The 21,984-nt window shown below is 42.0% G+C and overlaps 1 protein-coding gene across 10 annotated transcripts in view; it reads right to left on the bottom strand.

Annotated features, from left to right (window-relative positions):
- RBFOX2 (RNA binding fox-1 homolog 2) overlaps nt 1-21,984 on the bottom strand; it is a 264,854-nt gene that overhangs the window by 149,319 nt on the left and 93,551 nt on the right. The window contains exon 1 of one of the 10 annotated variants that reach the window (XM_019489288.2): nt 801-916. The exons of the other annotated variants lie outside the window; for them this stretch is intronic. Coding sequence (XP_019344833.1) covers nt 801-815 — 15 coding nt within the window. The 5' untranslated portion in view covers nt 816-916. Of the gene's footprint in view, nt 1-800; nt 917-21,984 lie in introns of those variants that run through there. 10 annotated transcript variants of the gene reach the window in all.

Genomic DNA, 21,984 nt, shown 5'->3' with positions numbered 1-21,984 from the left:
TTTTAAAAAAATACTTTTCAAACCAATTATTCTTAAACTTGGACCCTTGAATAAGAGATCCACGATATAATGACAGTTTTTAAGGCTGCCAAAGAGCAGAGAATATTACTTTTACAAGACGAGTCAAGCAGCTCTAGTAGCAGATTATTCCAAAGGAAACCCCAGCATGTGCTCAAAAGCTGAAAGTTTCTGCCTATTTTTATATAGCTAGCTAATTCCAATACCTCTCAGGTTTTTCCTCTCACTAAATTGAACGGTCCCCCAGAAATTCTAGTAATCTTGGCACCTCTGGCAAAACATCTGTGCTGCCAGCTTCTTGTAGATGAACCCCATTTGCACAAACTAGTCATTTCTAGATCATTTTCTCTCCTTCTGACGTTCAGTGATTATAAACTTGTTGCTATTGTGCCCCGAGCCACGTGGGGACCCCTCAAACGTACCAAAATCCCACAGAGTGTAGAAAGATGCATGTGGGATCAGCCCACATGCACAGAAGAGACAGGTCCTACAGGTAGTAGACAAGGAGGATACTTCCACCAGAAATTCGGTCCAAGGTGCCTGTCCCAAACGGTGCAAAACCAAAGGAACTTCCCTGCAATAGAAGTCTGCTTAAAATACAATTACCAGGATAAACTTTTAAATATAATTTTTACAGTGGGTAGTAAAGCCCACTTGTGTGTTGGGGCTGCACAGAGCTGAGCCCTAAGGAGAATGCCGCTCATGCGAGCACAGAATCCCTCGGCTTTCCACTCCTTATATGTGCAAAGTGTGTAAGCCCTCACAGACAGCTCTCTACTCACCCAGAGGTACATCATGTCAGCCTGGGCTGTTCAAACCCAGTAGCGTGATGATCCCGGAATGCAAAAGGCACTTCAGTAAAATGTAGAGACCAAGATTTGGAAAGAAAAAAAAAATCCGAATGGTTCAGTTTGAAGATTAAAAAGCGTCTAGTCTCCTCCTCCCCCCTCCTCCTCCTCCAGCTCTAGCTGTTCTGCTAGCTGTCTCTCTCTCTTGCTCGCTCTCTCACTTAATCTCTCTCTGGGAGTTCCCAGCCCCGTGTGTCTGTACTGGCGTGTAGAGCACACACTCTGCATTTGCCTCCAGGGAATTTCTCTCTGTCATTCTCCTTCTAAAAACACAATCATGGCCTCACAAGATTCTTGCAAAAGGCAGGGATGGGTGGGGTTAGTAATAAACCCAGACCAAACTCCTAACACTAGAGCATGCTTACTTTACAGAAGGGTCCTTTAAAAAGTGAATGAAGCGGAGGAACTATCCTCCAAGGTCAAGGAGGGCAAGAGCCCAGCCTGTCTCTCTTTACAGCTCCCTTTTCACTAATTCCCACTGCAGGAATCAGCTGTGAGCCCACAGAGAGCACAGCTCTATACGCCATTGCTGCAATATCTTAGCCAAAAGAATTAGTCAACAGCCAAAGCTTAGTCATAATTCAGTAGCTATATATTTATAGGAAACCACTCACAGGGACCAAGGAAGAAACCTCATGGGAGTCCTAAAGCTAAAAGGATGGTACAACAAGCCAGGCACCCCAAACTTACCAAGAAAGAGACAGGAAGACATCAGGGTGGGATCAGTAGGGAAGAAATAAAGGGCTTAGAGTGCTTTTGCAGGTGGCTTTGTACGCTAGTATTTTACAGACTTTAATATTGCTAAAAGGAATAAAGCAGCTGGCTTGCCTCCCAATTCCAGACTGTGTATCAGGTTCCAGCTGCCTGGGGGCTTGCTCCCCTACAACTGGCTGAAGCGAGCACCCTCTTGCCAAGTGCGCTCAAATACTAATCCCCAATTCCAATTTTGCAAGCATCTGCCAATCAGAAAGGGCCACGGCAAAAGTTGCACAAAGCAAATGAGACTCTTCTTGAACTACCCAGCATAGGCCTACAGCCACAAGATCCAACATGTCTTGCTCCCCCTCCCTCTTCCCCCACAACCCCAAGCCCATCCCCCATCCCTAGTGCCACAGGACAAATATCACCTCTTTTACATTGCTCATCTGTAAAAATAAATAAATAAATAAATAAATAAATAAAATGCTGTTCTGGCAAACTAGGAAAACGGGTTCACCTCCCCCTCCCCACCTTCAGAGAAAAAATTACACTTTCCTCACGCAGCCCTACATGATAAGCTTAACCAGGACTCTGCTAATGCAAGGCACCACATTTTAATCAAATGTGATCAAGAGAAAAAGGCAGAGGCAATGTCTCCTTGGAAATGTGAGCGTTTGGCACAAATATTTTTACCTCAGAAGAAGAAATAGAAATTGTGTTCTCTCACACACCACCTCTGCTCCGTTTACTTATGATACATATATATTACATAAGCAGGACGTAAAGTGAAAAATTCAGTAGTACCCTCCCCAAGCTCTATTTATTTGAGGTGACAGAATAAATTGCCACCCACATTGGCTTGTATAGATGTTCAAAGTATGCTCAATCATGCCCTGCTGGACTCCTCAGACAACTCCCCCTCACTAGGGTTCAAATGCACCAGGAATTGAACTGGATTAAAGTATGGACACAGACACAGGCATAACAAGTAAAATACCAGTCCAATGACCCAGCAGAACACGGATGACTTTTGCTCCATTCATATTTCTAGATAAGATTTGTTTGGGGTTTTTTTTAGCAATGAATGTCTAATATCAAGCTAATAAATACAGGTGCCTGCACACGAACATAGAGGCTGCTCTGATACAGTGTAATTACAGTGCATCAGAGCAGACTCGCCTAATCAAATCCATGCTCCAACAGCCTCCCGCATCTCAAGTATCAGCAACCCAGCACTTAAACATGGCGGCAGGGACACTTGAACTAAAGCTGGTCGAATGAGCTTTAGTTCAAGCATCCCTGCCACCATTTTTAAGCACAGGGATGCTGATACATGAGACACCATGGCACTTTAATTAAAGCAGCTCTTGGAGCCGCTTTAATTAAAGCGACACCTCCCACCCTCATGTAGAAGTGCCCTGATTTTTAGAAATGCTACCTTGTAACTCCTTGAAAGAACAAAGTCCACTCTGCTTGCATAGCTCAACTCACCCCTTGTACCACTCTTACAAAGGAGGAAAGGTAAAGGAAAGCCTCTGCTTTTGAAAGCTGGCTTTGAACTTAGTTGACTTATAATAAGGCAGCTAGGTAACTCCATAGGTGGATAGGATACATTCAGCATTTCTAGCAACCTCTAAAGCTGGAGAGAGCTGTAAGCTCCCTTTTCACAACCATCAAATAATGAACTACCATGCCATTACCAGTACTCTGGCAAAACCATTCCATCAGAAATAATGTGGGGATAGGACCAAATGGTTCTTCAAAGACCCAAGATCAATAGAACTACTGGTATAAAGATGAGGTTTCGTGTGGTTCACTCCCCAATGTCTAAGATGGCACCTTTTTATCAATCAGAAAAAGATGCTATGTGACACCTCTGAAGATTTAGCTGGTCTAATAGAAAACAGAGGAGCATGGTACACACCTGTGGATGGACATTTAATCTGACCCATAAACAAATGACATGCATACACAAAGATCGCCAACCACTGAGGAAGACAGCCTATTCTAGTATGGGATACTATATTAGGAAGAATGGAAAGGGAGTTCTGCAAGGGGCATGAGCACAAGAGGATGGTGTACTTTCTTTCTGGAGTCAAGACACAAAGACATTACTGAGACTGAATGGTGTCTAAAGCTGGGGAAGGATTCCCTAATGATGGTGCATATCAAGACTCCTTTGGAGAGAATTCTGAAACCTAGTGAAGAAGAAAGTCCAAGTGATCTCTCTAAAATCCTTCTGTCTAACAAAAGGAAGGAAGACAGAAGGCAGAAGAATCTTTAAGTGACTTGCTGGTTAGGGTAGGCAGAAAGTAGGACAGGATGGCACCTTGGAGACCAATGTGTTCAGAGAAGCATGAGCTTTAGCTAGCAAGAGGCTATACTTCAGTGGCACTCAAGCATCTGGCCCCCTGTGCTAGATAAGTGTTACAGGGCCAGGCTGGTGCCCAAGTGCTGGACCCAGTTGCATGCTGGCCTGAACCCACACACCAAAATTACCCTGTGCACAACTCCACCACAGACTGGTGTAAATCTAGCACAGAGAGCCACATCATCCAGCCCAGAGGGCTCCTCACAGGTCTGGAAATATGGCAGAAGGGAAGGGGCAATTAATGCTGCCATCATTCCCCTGCCTCCACATTTCTAGACCTGTGAGGATCACTACAGGATGGATGACATGGCTCTGTGGGCTGAATCTGGAACCCTGGGCTAGAGGCTGAGCACCTAACTTCATCAGCCTTTGATAAAGTAGGTTGTTGCTACTCTGAAGCAGTTAGTCTCTATGGTGCCATCCTGCCCTACCTTCTGAGTGACTTCATACTAACACAGGTAACCATTTCTCTGTTCATGTTAATTGTGTAAAGGAAAGGAATCGGATTTATTGGAGCACTGGTCTACTTTACATGATGGGACACAGCTGTATAGTTTGGATGGCTTCCTTCTCAACAGAAGTATAATCTGTCTTCCAGAAGACAAGGGGGTCCTAGATCAATCAGGACATTAAACAAAGGGAGAGAGGATGGAGAGAGAAAAATGAACTCATTTAACAAAAAATTCAAGAAGCTAGAAACAAAGATACCAAGAATGTGGAAAAAAAATTTAACTAATTATACACCAATGTAAAATGCTTAGGTGAAACAAAAGCAATTGTTTTTGCTCTTCTGAACATGCATTTGCCCTAGTAGTTATTACTGAAACCTGATAGAAAGACTCACATAACTAGAATGTTAAAAATCAACGGTTCTAACCTATTTAGGAAAGATTGACTAGGCAAAAAGGGGTGTAGGAATGACAAACTGTCAAAAATGGTATTACCTGTTTCTAAATCAATGACATCTCAGAAACAAATTATCTTGAATCCTTATGCATCAATGTTCTAGCTGATAAAGCTTAAAATGGGGCACTAGTTGGCATCTGCTACAGACCATCATATCACATTAGAGACCAAGACAAGTGGCTTATTAAGCACCTATCCATAATGTGCATGGTAGGGGAAAGGCTGCATAATCATGGGGAACCTCAATCTGAGGGACCTATCCTGAAGGTCCCAGGCTCCTAGAACATCCTTGAAATATCTAAAATTTGTAGAAAACAATTTTCCTAATTCAAGGGTTATATTCAGTGTCAAGAATTCTATATTAGATAAAGATGAATTGATCACAAAGCTAAAAATTAGTAGTAACTTAGGTGAGAGACAAGGATTTTTGTGGGTGATTTTTTTTTTTTTTTTTATTGAATCAATTGCACGGTCCAATATCTTAGCCATGCACTTGGTACAATAAAAGATAATCACCCACAAAAGTCCTTGCTTTGTTTGGATTTCCTGGATCACCACAGTTAAAATTTCATTCCAGCACTAATAACTTAGGTGTAAATGATTAGAATGTAATTACATTTGTTATGTGCAAAAAGAACAAAGTCCAAACTGGTAGCATATTACAGGGATTGTCAACTTATTTTTTTTATTATTGTTTTTTAAATAAGTGTACCTCCAGATGCAGATGCAGAGTGGTGGGGGGGGGAGGGAGAGTGCAGGGTGGGGTGCAGCGGAGTGGTGGCAGCATGGGATGGTGGGTGGCGGCACTCCATCCCTGCCCACGCATCCCCCTAGGGCCTTCCCAAGTACCCCCGGTTGACAACCCGTGGCATATTACACTCACATATAAGGCTCTAAAGGGAATAGCTTTTCCAAAGCTGAAAAATGTCACAACCCAAAGTTGTGAGTTTTTGTTTGTGTGCGCTTCGGCATCGCTAAATTATGTTCCTGCTAAATTGCAGCTTCCTTGCACGGCGGAGTTCTCTGCTGCGGAAGACAACTCCGGTGCAACGGGGAATTTCCCGCCAATTTGTAGCTTTCTTTGCATGGTGCATTTCTTTTGCATCTCAGAGATGTACGGTGCAAAGGAGTTCCCGCCATTTGTATGAAGATTCGTGCCACATTACTGGCCGATTCTAAATTATGCACACGTAACGGCTAGCGATTGGTTTGCTAGCCATATAAAGTGCTTGGGTGGCTTCCGTCCAAGTTGGAGAGAAATCACTTGGAGAGAAATCACTTGAAGAGTGTGAAGATCTCTAAGCGCTGCGGATCCTCATGGACCCAACGCATTTCTTAAGCAGGCAACAGAGGTCTAAACAGCCTCTGGCCTCTCCCCGTCACCGAGTGCAATCCTAGACGTATTCCTTTCCTATATACTCAATTTTCGAACCCACAGAGATTTAACAACTCCGGGGCCTGAGATCCGAACAGAGCCCACGGAGCTTCGACAACTCCGTGGGAAAGAAATTGCCGAACCCGCAGAGCCTTAACAACTCCAGGGCCAAAGAACCAAATTTGTCGTAGTCCTCCAACGAGGATTTAAGCGGAGCTGCACCTGGAAACTGTCCAGCCTACACCGCGACCATCTTGGGTGTAAGTAAATAATCTTTAAATCAACCATTACGCCTTTGTGACTAATTCTAGCCCGTGCATGCCTTGCCGCCACACGGTCTCCTCCAACCCCACGTGCCCGAGCTGCTGGCCAAAGCCTGCATGCGCGAAGATGGGCCCGGCTCACCCCCAGCCCGCACAAAAACAATCAAGAGTCAATACAAATGGTAAAAAGAATTTGAAATAGACAAATATAATAGATAATAGGAAACCATTTGAGTCCATTTTACTAGATGCCCCAAACCAACATGAAAGAATGACCATGCCAGTTAAAAAGCCAACCTTGTTTTTACTTCCTCTGTAAGTTTGTATACAAAGTTTTACACACAAATAACAAATGGAAGTGGAATTCGATGATAGTAAAGAATATAAAACTAGGAAGCTAGGAGTTGTAGACAATTGACAAGGGAACCACAAGGGCAGGAGAAGAAAAAGCCAGCAATTAAATAAGGACTTTTCAAGGTTTGGTAATTGAGTAACTAAAAGAATTCTAACAATGTTATTGTCCATTACTAGATATTAACACCAATGCAAAACAAGCAAAAGTGCCCAATAAATACTTGTTTTGTATTTTGAGAAAAGGCCAGGCAATGCAGTCTTACAATACTGAAATACTTCTATTCCAACAGTAACTAGCAAAAATTATCAACAGCTAAGACTAAAAAACAGATTTTTTAAAATCAGCTGGTTGAGGTCCCTTGCATCCAAAAGTTTCAAAAGAGCTGGCCAAAGAAGTCTGAGAGTCGTTAATGCTGATTTTCAGTAAATTCTGGAACACTTGGGAAGTTTCAGGGGATTAAGATTAAAAAAGCACTAATACTTAAAAAGGACAAACAACATGACCTACATTCATCGAGTCTTCTTACCCTGAAATCAATCCCAGAACCAAAAAGTAGACGATAGGGGACTAGATTGGTAAATAATGTAATATGGGTACTATAACTGATGACAAACAACATGGTTTTATGGGGGGGAAAAAAAGTTCTTTTAAACACAATTAAAAAAAAATTGCAACGTTAATACTTGAGAAAAAGATTAGTATCAAAATAGTATCTATGTTTATTACTTAGACTTCTGTAAAGCATTTGACTTGGTGCCTCAAGACATTTGTATTTAATAAACTAGCATACAAAATCAATGTGGTACATATTAAATGAATTAAATTCAGTTAACTGGCAGGGTCTCAAACTGTAACTGTAAATATGGAATTATCATTGAATGGGCATATGTTTTTACTGGGGTCCCTTAGGGATTTGTTCTTGGCATTTTACTATTTAATATTTTTACCAATGACCCAAAAGAAAATAAAAACATCACTGATAAAGTCTGTAAACAACACAAAGATGGGGGACCGGTAAATAATCAAAAGGAAAGATCACTGCTACAAAGCAATCCACATTTCTTTTTGTAAACTGGATGCAAGCAAACAACAGCTATTTAAATGTAGTTCAATTTGGACATTAAGCACTAAAGCACACGGGGCATACTTAAAACATAGTTTCATAGTTGGTAGGGTTGGAGGAGACCTGAGCAGATCATCAAGTCCGACCCCCTGCCGTGGCAGGAAAAAGTACTGGGGTCAAATGACCCCAGCAAGGTGTTCATCTAACCTCCTCTTAAAGACCCCCAGGGTAGGAGCCAGCACCACTTCACTTGGAAGTTGGTTCCAGGTCCTGGCCGCCCCGACTGTGAAGCAGCGCCTCCTGATGAGACACTCTACCTTGGGAAACTGCAAAAAGGGTATGGAGAATCACAGTGGATAATCAAACGAAAATAAGCTAAAAGGACAGCATTGTAAGCAAAACAACTAACGTTTAAAAAGGGGAATATCAAATAGAAATAGGGAGGTTATATTACATATGTATTTGACATTACAACCACTGTGCAAATCTTATGTTCAGTTCTTTGTCCACAATGTAGTTAGTCCCTTATTTGAGCTGTTTGGCATTATCAGCTGTTTTAGATGCATCTTAAAGCTGCCTATATTACCTTCTCTGCTTGGATGCACCTTAGTCTCATTACATATATTTTACAAGTGAAAACTTCCATTTGTGTTGTCAATATTGGCTTCATTATTGCTTCCTATCATAGCTTTATTTTTAACTTTTCTCTTAGTATCCTTCTCAAAATACTTACTCTTCATGTTTCTCAGCAGCCAAGTACTGCTGTTTACCCTTCCTTAATATGGCCTCTGGTCAGCATTTATAGGAAGGCAGGGGGTCTAGCATAGACCTGGTTCCCTCTCTGAATGGTGAATAAGCACCTCTTGCAAATTAGAGAACATCAACCTGGAGAGCTGAGCAGTTTCCATCTTATTGAAAGACCCAAAGTCTTAAGAACCTGGAGGTTTCTACAGTTCTTCCATTACAGAGCTGAAACCCAGAAGCAAGTGCTTTGTTGGAATGATATCCCCAGAGAAGTAGAATGATATCAGTAATTTCCCCTCCTATCCACTTTAATGATGTAGAAATGGAAGCACAGAAAAAGTTAAGAGATTGTCTATGCTACAAATAGAACCACATCAGGGGACCCAGTTTCTATACGATTATACTCTCAACCCAGTTAAAATCTGTTGTGTGAATTGTTTTCATTTACCTGGGTAAAAGATATGGACTCAAACTGTTAGACTCCATCTACACTAACCACAACTGTCACTGTGTTAGAACCTGAGCAGAAGATAACCTGTTCTATCATAGGGATCGCTCTAGAGCTATGCTGGCAGCATAATAAAGAGTAATAATAAAGGTACAAGGTCATGCTACTAGACAGCAACACTCAGGTTGGAGAATCAGATACCAAGGTTCTAACCAATGAACCACACAGCCTCCTCTCCCCCTGCTCCCCGCAATTCCCCAGGAGGAAAATCTACAAGTTAATAAGAGAAATGATATGTGAGCACTGATTGAAAAGCTGACCAAGCAAGTATGTATTTCATATTTATTTGGTAAATTTTCAGCATGAAAAATCCAAAAACACTTAATTCGCTGCTAGTAAAATGCAGATATCCCTGGGGTGAATCCCAGCAGGTGTTTGAACACCACACAGTAGCAATCCTCAATATTTCAAGATAAGATTAAGGAATGCCACATGCATTTGATACTATAAAGGCAAGTCTACAGGTTGCCCTACAGCGATATTGTTACTGCGCTGTACTTTACTTCCTTTTGAAAGCAGTAAAGCACTGCGCAGTAACCATCCATACTGCACCGTGCGTGCAGCACGCAGTTGGTTTTAGCCGCTACTTTGCCATAGCAACGTGATAAAACGGGGGAACGCACCACAAGGGCAAAGTAGTTGCCGGTCACAGGTAGACTTACATGATCGCTATGTCGCCATAGCGCATTGTACAGTGACATAGCACATCGTTACGGTGATGTAGGGTGACGCGTAGATGCATTCCAAAAGAAATTACCCAACTAGAATTTGGCCAAGCAAAATACATTATCACCATTAGCACTTTTTTATAATCATATGGAATATTTTAATGAGGAGGAGTGGTAAAAGCCTTTGCTTTAAAGCCTCTTCACACCTCTTCAAACATAATTGCATCAGAGTGCTAACATACAGCGTTATCATTATCTGATCTGGCTAAAATGCACAAAATAAAAGGAACCCAATCAAATTGTAAGCAGGTTATTTAAATCAGAAGAAAGCTTTGCATATGCCCAGGTGTACTCATTTGGACATGGAGAGCAGAGCATGAAAATGGACCAAACCGAGGTGAGCATGGTAAAGATGCCACAATAGGAAACATAGGATTAAATGGCTCTTTCACCCAGGTGCTGCTGATGCTTTAACAGATAATGGGGATAGAAGATTCTGGTCATAAAAGCAACTGCTTTTGGTAGCTAATGGCTTCCTTGCCTATACTCCTATAAAATAAAATGTTAAAGTAATTAAAAAAGGATAACCATGTCCAATTGTTATTAGCAAAAGTTGTTAAGTTGCTGGCATGTCTACGTAGTGTTGTTTTCCACAACCTGGAAGCGGGAGTTTTTTCCAAGTTGGGGAGTTGGGGGGGGCAGGAGGGGGGGGAGAATTAAAGAACAGAAGTGTTTTGTTTCAGACCAGGGAAACTGATTATTTCCTAAGACAAGGATCAGACAAAGCATTCCACAGTTTATGCAGAAATCGGATACCAATCAAGAATGAAGACTCGTTCATCGTTCCACCACGATAAATACTTCAAGGACCATCTACTACAAAGGTCTGAGTGGACACAGGAAGGGAGACATGCTTTTGCAATTGTCAAAGGGAAATTTCTCTAAGTAAATGGTTGTGTTCTGGGGCTTATCTGACTCTGTCAGAATGTCCCAGCAACAAAATGTGTGAATCAGAGGCTCTCAGTTTTTTAAGAAGATTACAAATGGGGCTGGGAACTATCACCGGATAGATGCAGAAGGCAACTCTGGGCATGCTTACAGTTCCTATGGAGATAAGCGGATCTTTTTGGAGGCTGGTTTACTCCTTTGGGTGCTGCTAGAGATTCTAACCTTATAATAGAGCATTAGATATTTGCTGTGAATCCCTCTTCACAGAATTCCTGCACTACCTATGGAGATCAAAATGTATGAAGCAATAAGATAGATCCCATCTCAAATTCAGAAGCACCTGGGAATATTTCTTTTCTGCACCATCCTGTTCATAGGAGGAAAAGGAAAAGAAAACGTGTATCACTAAGCCACCAGGAAGAGAGCCAAGGTCTTTTTTGGATGTCTTGCCAAACAAATCAGCCAAATGCTGGCATGTTACAAGAGAAAACCTATTTCGTTACAGTGCAACCCATTTTGTTACTGTAAAACAGGATTGCTTGTTCTCTCTGGTAGGTACCCTCGGCTATACAGAAGTAGACTTCTGAAAGCAGATTACCTCCGCAAAAGCAAGCTACTAGGAGTTACTTTACGACTAAAAGAATAGAGAAAGAGAAAGATCCAAGCAGCAAAAACACCCTGACATGCAGATGGAACAAATAATTTTCAGAAACAATACTGTAGATTTTCCTGCCACTGACCACACCAAGTAATTAACTTTCTGCCCTTAAATAAACTTAAAAAAGTCTCAATTCAGAGCATTGTCCTTTGAGCTGAAGTCTATGGCATGAAGAGAAATCAAATCTTGGGAAAAACAAAGCTTTCCATGGGTCCTCCCAAACTCCACAAGTATATTTAAAAAGACCAATTTTGGGGTTATTGTCACTCCAAAATGACTAGCTGTAGCAGGGTGACTATAATTCCAGCAGAGGCTTCATAATTATTCCCAGACAAACTTATATTGCAAAATGAAATTAAGATTGAAAGTGCAATGTGACAGTAAACCCAGGAAATTCAGACTTAGAAGGTAAACATTATCCAAAAAATGCAAACATTTAGATACATGGAAATAAATTATATAACTCCTGTTCTGGAATGCATGTGTTTGAGTCTTCTTATCCAAGCTGAAAGCTGTGATGGTGTCTGTACCAGGATAATTAGCTGAGTACCTTCAAGTGTAAACTTCTATGCTTTTAACTTGAAGGATGCACAGGAGAAAGGCTTCAACTGAGCACCTGCCTCAACCTTCTTGTGTGAGCATCACAAAGCCTGACAAAGACACTCAACACACATTCTCATATAGCTCTGCTAGTTTTTTGACACCACTCCCACTCCGTCCTCTACCCCATATTGTTCAAGCCACCACTGTGGCCCTTAGGAGGCTCATGTTCCCTACCATGACCCTCAGCAAATTAAGTCTGAAACTTCTGACTCCATATCCTGCTAGACTTTTGGGGCTCTGGTGCTTCTTCTTAACTTTAGAAACCCACTTTTCCACTCCTAGAATCTCAATGTGAAAGAGGAGGAGAGAATCCCACAAGCTCCACACCCCACTGAGGAGTCTGCCCTGCTCTGCTGCCTCCTCATTTCTGTTTTCCATTGTCTAAACAAACCAGGGATGGCCAACCTGAGGCATGCATCACCACAAGTAGCATAGCAAGCTTCTGCATGCTGCAAGCAGCAGATCAAGGAAGGGGCAGGGAACACAGCTGCAGATAAGGTAGGGAGCAAAAACTAGAGCAGCAAACAGGCAGAGGAAGGGGATGGTACGGAGCTAATTTGTGGCATGCCTGCCCAAAAGGTTGGCCTCCACTAGTCTAAACTCAGGCTCTGGTCCCTCCTCACCAAGTCACAGCCTTAATGTATCCTAAGATCCCACAAAAATGGGTCATTAGGACGGGCAGGAGGTTCTGATGTTGCTATTTAAATCTTGTTCTTATTTTTCCACATTGGAATTTAATTAAACTTTAATCCTATGTTTAATAACTTTATTGGGGGAGTCCAGAATATTAAATTTGATCTCTTGCCATTTTTTTCCTTTGAAGCAGCAGAAACTATTAGAACCATATTTGAACTCATCTATTTTCAGTGTCTCCAATCGGAACCACATCTGATTTAACTGACAATAGGTGGAAACATTCTTTCTTTGCCCCAGACTTTAATGTGCCAATGCTGAGGTAGACATCCATTTGCTTGCAGATTTTAGACAGGAGGCTTAACTCTAGTTCAATAAAATGGAAACACAGTAACAATTTCAACTATGAAGTGGTTACCTGTGCTCCAAAATAGCAGCCTTGGCCAGGTCAGAGAGATGGAGTCAGGGCAGTGCCTTGAGATGCAGGGGTTCTGAGTGATGGAGAGGCTGTGCTCTTTTCAACCACTAGCAAGAAGAGTTCAGTCTTCATTCATCAGCAGCAATCTTTTCTCCCCCTCTTTCCCCGGTACAAATGCAACAGGACAGTCCAAAGTAATCCGTGACAGAAAGCACTAAGATCATTCATTGAATTTGGGCTGTGATCAGGGCACTGGGGGAGGCAGGAGGGGCAACAGAATTGTCATTTCTGCCCCCAGCAGCCATATACTAATAAGCCAAGGCATTGCCTTCTACCCAGTGTTGACACATCAGGACAAACTGCGGACAATGCCATCCCTTAGAAGACCAAATGAACTGCATCTGGCCTCTGTGTAATACAAAGCTAAAGAAGTTAGTGCATCACAGAAACGAAGGGTACCTCTCTTGCCTTGGCCAAGATTTTACAATAAAATGATTTCCCAGACAACATAGGGGTACTGAAAGCTTAACAACTTTTCTGTTTACCTGGGGAGGCCCTGCACTGCTGGGATTTGATTCACTATGTTTTATAAAGCAGCTTACAAGCCTTGGGATATGGAAGTCACTAGAGACAACAGTTTTGTTCTTTAACCATAAGTATCCTTTTGTCAGCTAAACAGATCTGAATGCAATGAATTCTCTCTTTTCTGAGATCCAAAGTTTAATAAATGCCCATCAGTAGATTTCAAATACACCTGAGAGCACAGGAACCAAACAAGTTGATAAACACAGCATTACACAGGGTTGACCATTTGAATTGCTTTATCATAGCTCTTCCTTTTTCTTTATGACCTTACCTTAATGATCTTTTTTTCTGTCGATCCTTTGTGAAAGAAAACATTTCAATAAAGTCATAAAAGACACATTACCTGAAGACAACATTGTCTAGAGTTGCTACCTTGTATTTGCCAGTGGAATGCAGTTCCAAGGTTCTGGTATGAGAAAATCTTGAAGAGCCTGGCACACCAGTATGCAATTTATAGAAAAGAAAGGAATGGCTTTTCCAGTTAATTAAAGGGAGATACTGATGGGATCTCAGGAGAATCACCCGAACCAAGGCTGAAACTAGACTAGCTGTTAAAAGGCTTCCCTGAAACATAACATCAATAAGTTAAGTAGGGGGGGGGAGAAGGAAAGCCAAATGTAAGGGGAACACTTGGTATCTTCAAAGCATCGGAGTCAAGAAAAATCAAGGGGAGATTGCCATAAATAGAACTAGAATGAAAAACCTTGTGATATGTATATTGACAGTTCCCAAATCACACACAAAAAGACCAAAAGGAGATTAGTCCAAATCTAAGAGGCATTAATAAAGCATAAAGCAAGAGGCAAAAATAGATGTAAGAGTCCTCCAGGAGACAAATGCTGCTGGAAAACTTCATTACAGAATACAATATCCCAGACTCCAGTTCATGGTAAGCAGTGCAAGGTCAGCTGTCAAAAAAATCAATTATATTCGTGATCTCATTCTGAATGAGTACAGACCTGACTATGGCTGCATCACCATGACCTGACTGGATTATTCATCTGACTCCCTGTACAACGTAGTTCTAGCAGACTGGCTCCTCAGTACAGCAAAACACATAACGGCCAAAAGTCTTTAGGCATTCATGTTACTGAATCAACTCTAGATCTGGCTTTTGGTAGGAAGACTAGTAGAGCACAGAGATCCTGATACTATTCATGAAAAACCTCCACCAAGCTTTTAGCCATAAGTAGGAATCGACTTAAATTGTGCCAGAAATGCACCCTTCCCTCCTCCCCCCAACCCCGCTGCTGTCTAAGGACCTCTAGTAGCCACATCACTCAGCACTCGCTCCTGATCCACCAGGAGGCAAAAACCACAGTTTTAAATATGCCGTGGTTTTTGCCTCCTGGCTGATCAGCAAAAAGCAGCAGGGCTGCCAGGGCCCCTTGTCCAATCAGCAGCTGGAGGCAAAAACCACAGCATATTTCAAACTGTGGTTTTTGTCTCCCAGCTGATCAGGAGCAAGCAGCCAGTGACGGGACTACCAGGGTCCCCTGACCAATCAGCGGTGGGGGGGTGCCACACAGCAAAAAAAGCAATATTAAAGGAGCCGCTGTGCAGCGCACTTCTGGCATGATTTAGGTATGTCCCTATCCATAAGCCAAAAGAAGTACAAGGCTGTGGAGTTCTACAGGACCCCGTCTTGTTGCTCTTTCTGATCACTCCTGGCATATGTGAATATACAGAGATTTAATGCCTCATGACATTGCTGATTCTGGTTAGTCACTTCCACAGGAAACAGACAGGAATTCCCAGGCTTTCCCGGTGCCTGTTAAAGACATGTACTGTATACCATACAAAATGGAAGTAATACTAGCCAACGTGGCTAGACATGACGAAGCAACAACTAAGGGCCTGTTGACACTTGGTGTTTTTCCAGAATGCACTTTCAGTTCACATGAAATTTAATTTGGATTAAAGTAGCAAGTGTAGAAAAGCCTTTAGACAGCCACTGCCACCTCAGTTGGAAGCATTCCCTTCCTAATCAAAGGAGTCTGAAATCTGAAAATATTATACTTCTCTCTACAGCTGAATTCCCAGATAGCAACAGCAACTAGAAAAGCCTTTTTTTTTTTTTTTTTTAAATCCTTGTATGATCAAAAGAATGCACCCCTTCCTTTTAGATACAAGTCTCACCATAGCTATCTATGCTAGTATCATTACAAGCCTGGATCAGTGCTGCCTAGAAACCTCCGTGATTGGAACATATCATATTCAAAATATGTACACAGATAAAATTAGCTCTACCCGAATACCAAATACGAAGGACATTCAAAAGCTCTGAACTGCGCTAAATACAACTACTTGCCCCTTAGGTATGACGGACCAGAAATAAAACGTTATACCCATGTTGCATATTGTATAGCAATTAAATTAATTTCTGAGTAAAACTGAGGTTACTGGTTCTATATGTAGCACTCATATAATTTGGACCATCTCCTATGCCCACCCCAACAACTGCTCTCACAAGGAATGTATCAGCTCTGTCCCCCCAGGGGGAAATTTTGGAGTCAAGGGCAGGGTCACTGTCAAAGCACAGTCCTCAGCTTCAACATTCCTTTCTGCTAGAAATACTTGAGAGCCCAAAACTGGCTATATATACGACAAGACATAAGAACTCTCTTTATCCTGGCTTTCAGCTGAAAGCCACAGAATCCTACATTTGTCTGCTATCATTCTTCTTGGGTCCCTGCAAAGGATCGGAGCCAGCTGCTTCAAAGAGTTGGAGAATACATGCCTCCTATTGCATGAAACTGTTTAGTGATATTTTAACATAGGCAAAGTACATCTAGAAGCCAGGGTGACAGATGCCTCAAAAACAGGAGAGATTCAAGTAGTAAGTACTGTCCACTGCAGCTTTGTAAACTTGTACGAAAGAGTAACCTGGGCATGCTACCTTTAACAGAGGAATGACAAAACTGAAGAGCAGAGATTAAGATATACAAGCTAGCAGTTTCTTAAGCTTTGCATCATTATAAGCCTTTGGGAATTCCAATTGGATTAATCAAAACCAGTCCTCATAAAAAGCTATATTAACTGACAGAGTGGATGCAGCACCAAACTGGCAACAGAAAACAGCTCATCATGATCCACAGGCACCGAAGAGTTAAAGACACAGACTCCTGCTAAAACTGCCAAGAGCTACAAGCCTTCTCCTGTGTGGGCGGCAGCAGCGGCAGCTAAATCCACCCCCCAGTGATTGGCTAGCCTACTGAAGAGGGAGGTGGGGGGGGGGGGGGGGAAGAGATGGGTCATGGGACCCCCTCGGTAAATAACAGCATGGCATCTGCTCAGGTTTTCAGCTAAAATCTGTCAGACAGTTCTGTTCATTTTACCACTGGCCCCTGGAGACAGCAGCCTCTGACCTTTATTAGAAAGAGAACCCTTGTCCTCCAATTACAGACTTCTTGCAAAACACAATCTCGCAACAATTAATACAAAACAAAGAAATTAAAAAAAATAACATTAAAACATCATATTAGCACTGCAGACCACGCTCCCAGGACTATAAATTCACCTCCATCAAAATGGTGGCAGAATTAAAACTCTCACAACTTGCATCATTCCCACTAACAGCATCTAAACAGGACTTCTCAAAAGTCCTTATAACCTGCTATCCCTCCGAAAATACTGCTGTTTCTGCTGATGTCTCCCACAGTATCAGAATGTCTTGCTGTGGAAGCTTTAACACAGGTGTGCAGTGCCTGACCTGTGCAGAAATACATTGGCTAGATCCACTGGGAAATCTAGAAGAGTTATTAAGCCAGGACATTGACGATTAATCTACTAATGGAATGAATCAAGCATGCCCACTTCTGTCCCTTGCCCCTGCAACCCAAAATCCTCTGGGAATCAGAATCCATTTGGTAAACACTTGCTCCCGGTAGTGTTATTCTAGATCCTACTCTCTTTGCTGAGACACTTCTCTCTCAATAATGGGAAGAATATAAAACAACCTCTGCCCACCATCCTTGCATAAGGAAGCATCTGCTTACTCACTGAAGATCCTCAACTGCACCATCCTTGTTAAGTAAATCTAGAGTTGCTCATTAATGAAGGTGGAGGGGAGGGGAGAAGTTCTCAGGATAGTAGTGATTAGGAAAATTCCTTTTTGTTTTACTCAGAGTCCTGCTGCAGCACAAAGTGGGAGAGAGAGAAAGTAGGAGATAATGGAACAATTTAATGTTGCACCTCCACCCCCAAATCCTAATAGTACACAAGTTAAAGTAATCAGTACAGATCTTTGGAGTGATGGAATACTAATAATGAACACTGTTAGTCCAGTCTTCTGCTTGTAACAAGATGATTTTTTTTTTTTTAGAGAGAGATGAAGTTCTGGCCACAGAACCCTTCCAGGAAGTCATGTAACTAAGCAGATTTCTGGGGCTCATATCCTGGCTCAGCTTATCAGTGTGTAGCAGAGAAAAGGCCTGTCTTTGGCATCCAAAGCTTCCTTCATCCCTTGGGTATTAAGTCAGCCAAGGAAAAAAACATGAAGTTGTGGGACAGCTGTCACAAAGAATGGGTCCCCAGCTGCTTGGCACCTGGATGGACACATCACGTGTCAGCCAGAAGAGCCTTCCAGTATTACAATTTTGGAGACAGACAGAAGGACCTAAGACCTCAATTTCATTCCCAAGACAATCTATAATGGTTATCATGATGGAGACAGAGGCAACTATTTTCAGACCGTTCATAGTATCATAAAAATACTTAGTTAGAAAGCTCTTCCTAATATATAGCCTAAATTACCCTTGCTGCAATTTAAGCTTATTACTTCTTGTCCTACCTTCAGTGGACGTGGAAAACAATTAATTACCATTCTCCACAATAATCTTATGCATATCTGAAGAATGCTATCATACCTGAACCCACAATCCTTTCTGACTAAATAAACATAATTCTTTCAATTTTTCCAAATAGCTCACACTGTTACAATTCAGGCCCTCCTTTAGACTCTTCTATTTTCTATACCTTTCTTAAATTGTGGCACCAAAGATTGAATACGGTGTGCCAACATGACTGCCAAGCAAAGTGGAGTAATTATCTCCAATGTGTTACACATGACACTCCTATTAGTACATCCTAGAAAGGAATTTGTGTTTTCACTAGAGCATCATATTGTTGACTCGTATGTAGCCTATGATCCACTATAATCCCCAGATTTTTGTCTGCAGTCCTACTCTCTACAATGATATCCCACTTGAGATGTCCGCCCAGTACTGTCCCAGTACAATATCCTACTTGAGCTGTCCACCCAGTTTGAAAGCCAATTGGTAACTAGCATGAGTATGGCTTTTCAATCAGTTATGCACACACCTTTTATTAAATTTAATCTAGACCACATCTTCCTAGTTAATGTAAATGTCACATGAGACTGTATTAGAAGTCCTACTGAAGTTAAGATATTAAAAGCTTTGTTACCAAAATGTTAAAATATTAAAAAAGTATACAGTATGGTAGAGTTATGAGAGGAACAGGACCCCGCACATGGAAACCACATTGGTATATAATTGTGGGGTGGTAAAGCAGTCTACGTTTACCTGAGTACTATACTTGATCTGAGCCAGAGAGGTTGAGAAGGGATATCTACAGCTTTCCCCTCCTACCAGGCCAGTTACATTGTCAAAGAAGGAAATTAGATCAGTATGACATAATTTGCTCTTGACAAATGCACACTGGCTATTTACTAGCACCTTATTAACCTCCAGGTGCTTACAAACTGATTGTTTAGTAATGACTTCAATATCTTGTCAAGTAATGAAGTTATAGCCAGTCAGTCTAATTCCCTGATCCACTTTTTCCACCCTTTAAAATGGTGCTCTATGGTTACCCTTCTCCAGCCCTTTAGAACCTCTCTCAGGCTCCATGAGTTCTTGAAGATAATTGCTAATGGTTCAGAGATTGCTTTGGCTCATTCAATAAGAATTCCTAGATAAATTTCTATCAGGCCCTGCTGGTCTTGAATAAATCAAAAGGTATGAGAATGAGTACACTTTGCAAAAGCAGCACTAGGCAGACGTATCTGAGTAAGCTCTGTGCATACCAGCTCCTGGACTAGAAGAAGTACCACTGTATTCATGAATGATGTCTGGGCTAATTAACAAGCCTCTGACCTGGAAGCAGTATAGCTGTGTTCCTACAGCACTTTGCCTGGGTTAATTAGCCCCATTTCTCAGCAGAACTAATCAACCCGGGTGCAGTGCCACGCACATCTGGCTATAGTGCTTCCAGTTTGAGAACTAACTTGGGTATCTGTATGGAGCTGCCTTGCACCATGTAAGCACACCCTAATTTAACAAAAGTTAAAGTTGAGGAAGGGGCAGGAGAGAGAGATTCCTGTCCTCCATTTATACCAGTGCTGCAATAGATGACTGCATGCAGATTATACGAGAAAGGCTAGGTGCTCTCTAAATAGTCTCTAGGGAAAACAGAGTGCACGGGGGCCTGAAGAAAAATGTACTCAGATAAGATCACCAAGTGACTCTTCAATTCTATATGCAACACTGAGCAAGAATGGTGTGACAGCACATGCAAACGTTGCTGCTCCCGCTGCAGGCTTAAATCAAGGTCCTGCTAAGTTCAGAATGGCAGCAATGACAGACAAACCCTGCTCCCACAAAAAGTAAATTGTCCATGTCCAACATTCCTTTGCAAAGCCCTCTTCTATTTTCCATTTTGTCTAGTACCTTGGATATGAAGCATTCAGGAACAGAATAGAGATTGTGCTACAGTGAAAACCCTTGTCCTCCATACTTTACTAATGGAAGACTACAAGGAGATGATGGTCAGCTTCTCTTTACCTTATAACACCCACAGAGCCTACATGGAGGCCTCCCTGCTCTGTATGGAGCCAGTTGGAATATTCTCTTATCCCTGACATTAAATTTTCTCTTATTAAGGGCGGCCAGCTAAACATCACCAGAGAGCTGTCATCATAACTAAGTGCTCACTAGATGTTGGCTCACCAACTTTATCATGCCCTTTCCCACTTCCTTGTTGCTAGACCTTACACACGCATAGCCAGCTTCCAGACTCTACTGTCCATATCCCCAAACCTTAAGACAATCCTACTAAAGGAAAATAAGTCACAGAGATGTAGTGAGAGAAGTCTAAAGAGGCCTACTTGAAGCAAATTGGCATGCCTTTCAGGAAATGAAGGAGGAATCTTTGTTCCTACCCTTCACTTCCTCCGTACATCCATTTGGTAGCCAGATATAGCTCTGGTGTCTTAGTCTGGATTTGTTTCCACAGCGGCATTCAGAACTTGCTATGCATTGGATGCCCTCTTCTGGCAAAGCAGAGCTAGGACCAGGCAGATCAGCTCTCCTCCCCTGTGGCACGCAGCAGGCCCTTATTGGTTCTGCTCAGTTTTCTCAGTAATGCGGATGTTGACTCCATGTACAAGCAAGGCACCTCCTCCCTACAAGGCTCCTTTTCTTTGTGCTACCTCATGGGCCAATCACATCAGAACAGGGATTTCAGGAATGAAAATGATTACCTAAACTGCTGGAAGGTGTTGTGGTGTGCATTTCAGCCCAGAGGTGGCTTTAGTAATGTGTGCACAGATTTATCCACACAGGAAGTTTTAAAAAGTGCTTTAATGCCATTCAGAATGACAGGCACTAAAGAAATAAGATATTTAAGTGATTATATCATTTATTTTAGTTCAGAAGAACAGATTCAGGACAAAGTGACAGTATAACTAGGAACATCTCCAGAGAGCTGAGGACTCCTACCTCCAAAGGTTGTTTCAGTCACCTCTCCCAGTACTTGTTTAAATATTCTTAAGTGAGAAATATATCCCTATGCAGGCAAGACCCTGAGATTACACATTTTTGGTTCTGTACTGTGATTCTCAGACTGGCTGCCTCTTGCCCTCATCCGTTTCTCAGAAAAAGCAACTCTTTTGACCCAGTCCACCTTAAAGGGGAATCCAAATAAAATGGCCTTCCTGTTACCAATGGGATGAATAAATCTGGGTGACTTCACACACTGCTCAGAAGACGTAGGAAGCACTAAAGTCATCAAAAAGATGCACCATAAGCTGAGTCAAAGAACTAACCACACACCCATTTTTCCAAGTACCAATCAAATTCCTTTCAGCTTCAAATGAAGATGGACAGGAAAGAGTTAAGCCTTCCCTGGCTCTCCTGGCCTTCTGCCAAAAGGAATGACTTGCATATTCCCTCTGTGAACCTAAGCAGAGATGGGGAAACTCTTCCTAAATTGTTTGAATCAGAAAATTCAAACATGAAAGAAATCTATATTACACATCATCGGTTCTGTTTTCCTGCCAATGCACAAGTGTTCCCTAA

Source organism: Alligator mississippiensis, chromosome 4 (assembly GCF_030867095.1).
Source record: "Alligator mississippiensis isolate rAllMis1 chromosome 4, rAllMis1, whole genome shotgun sequence".
NCBI lineage: Eukaryota > Metazoa > Chordata > Crocodylia > Alligatoridae > Alligator > Alligator mississippiensis.
This window is presented reverse-complemented; position numbering and strand designations above follow the sequence as displayed.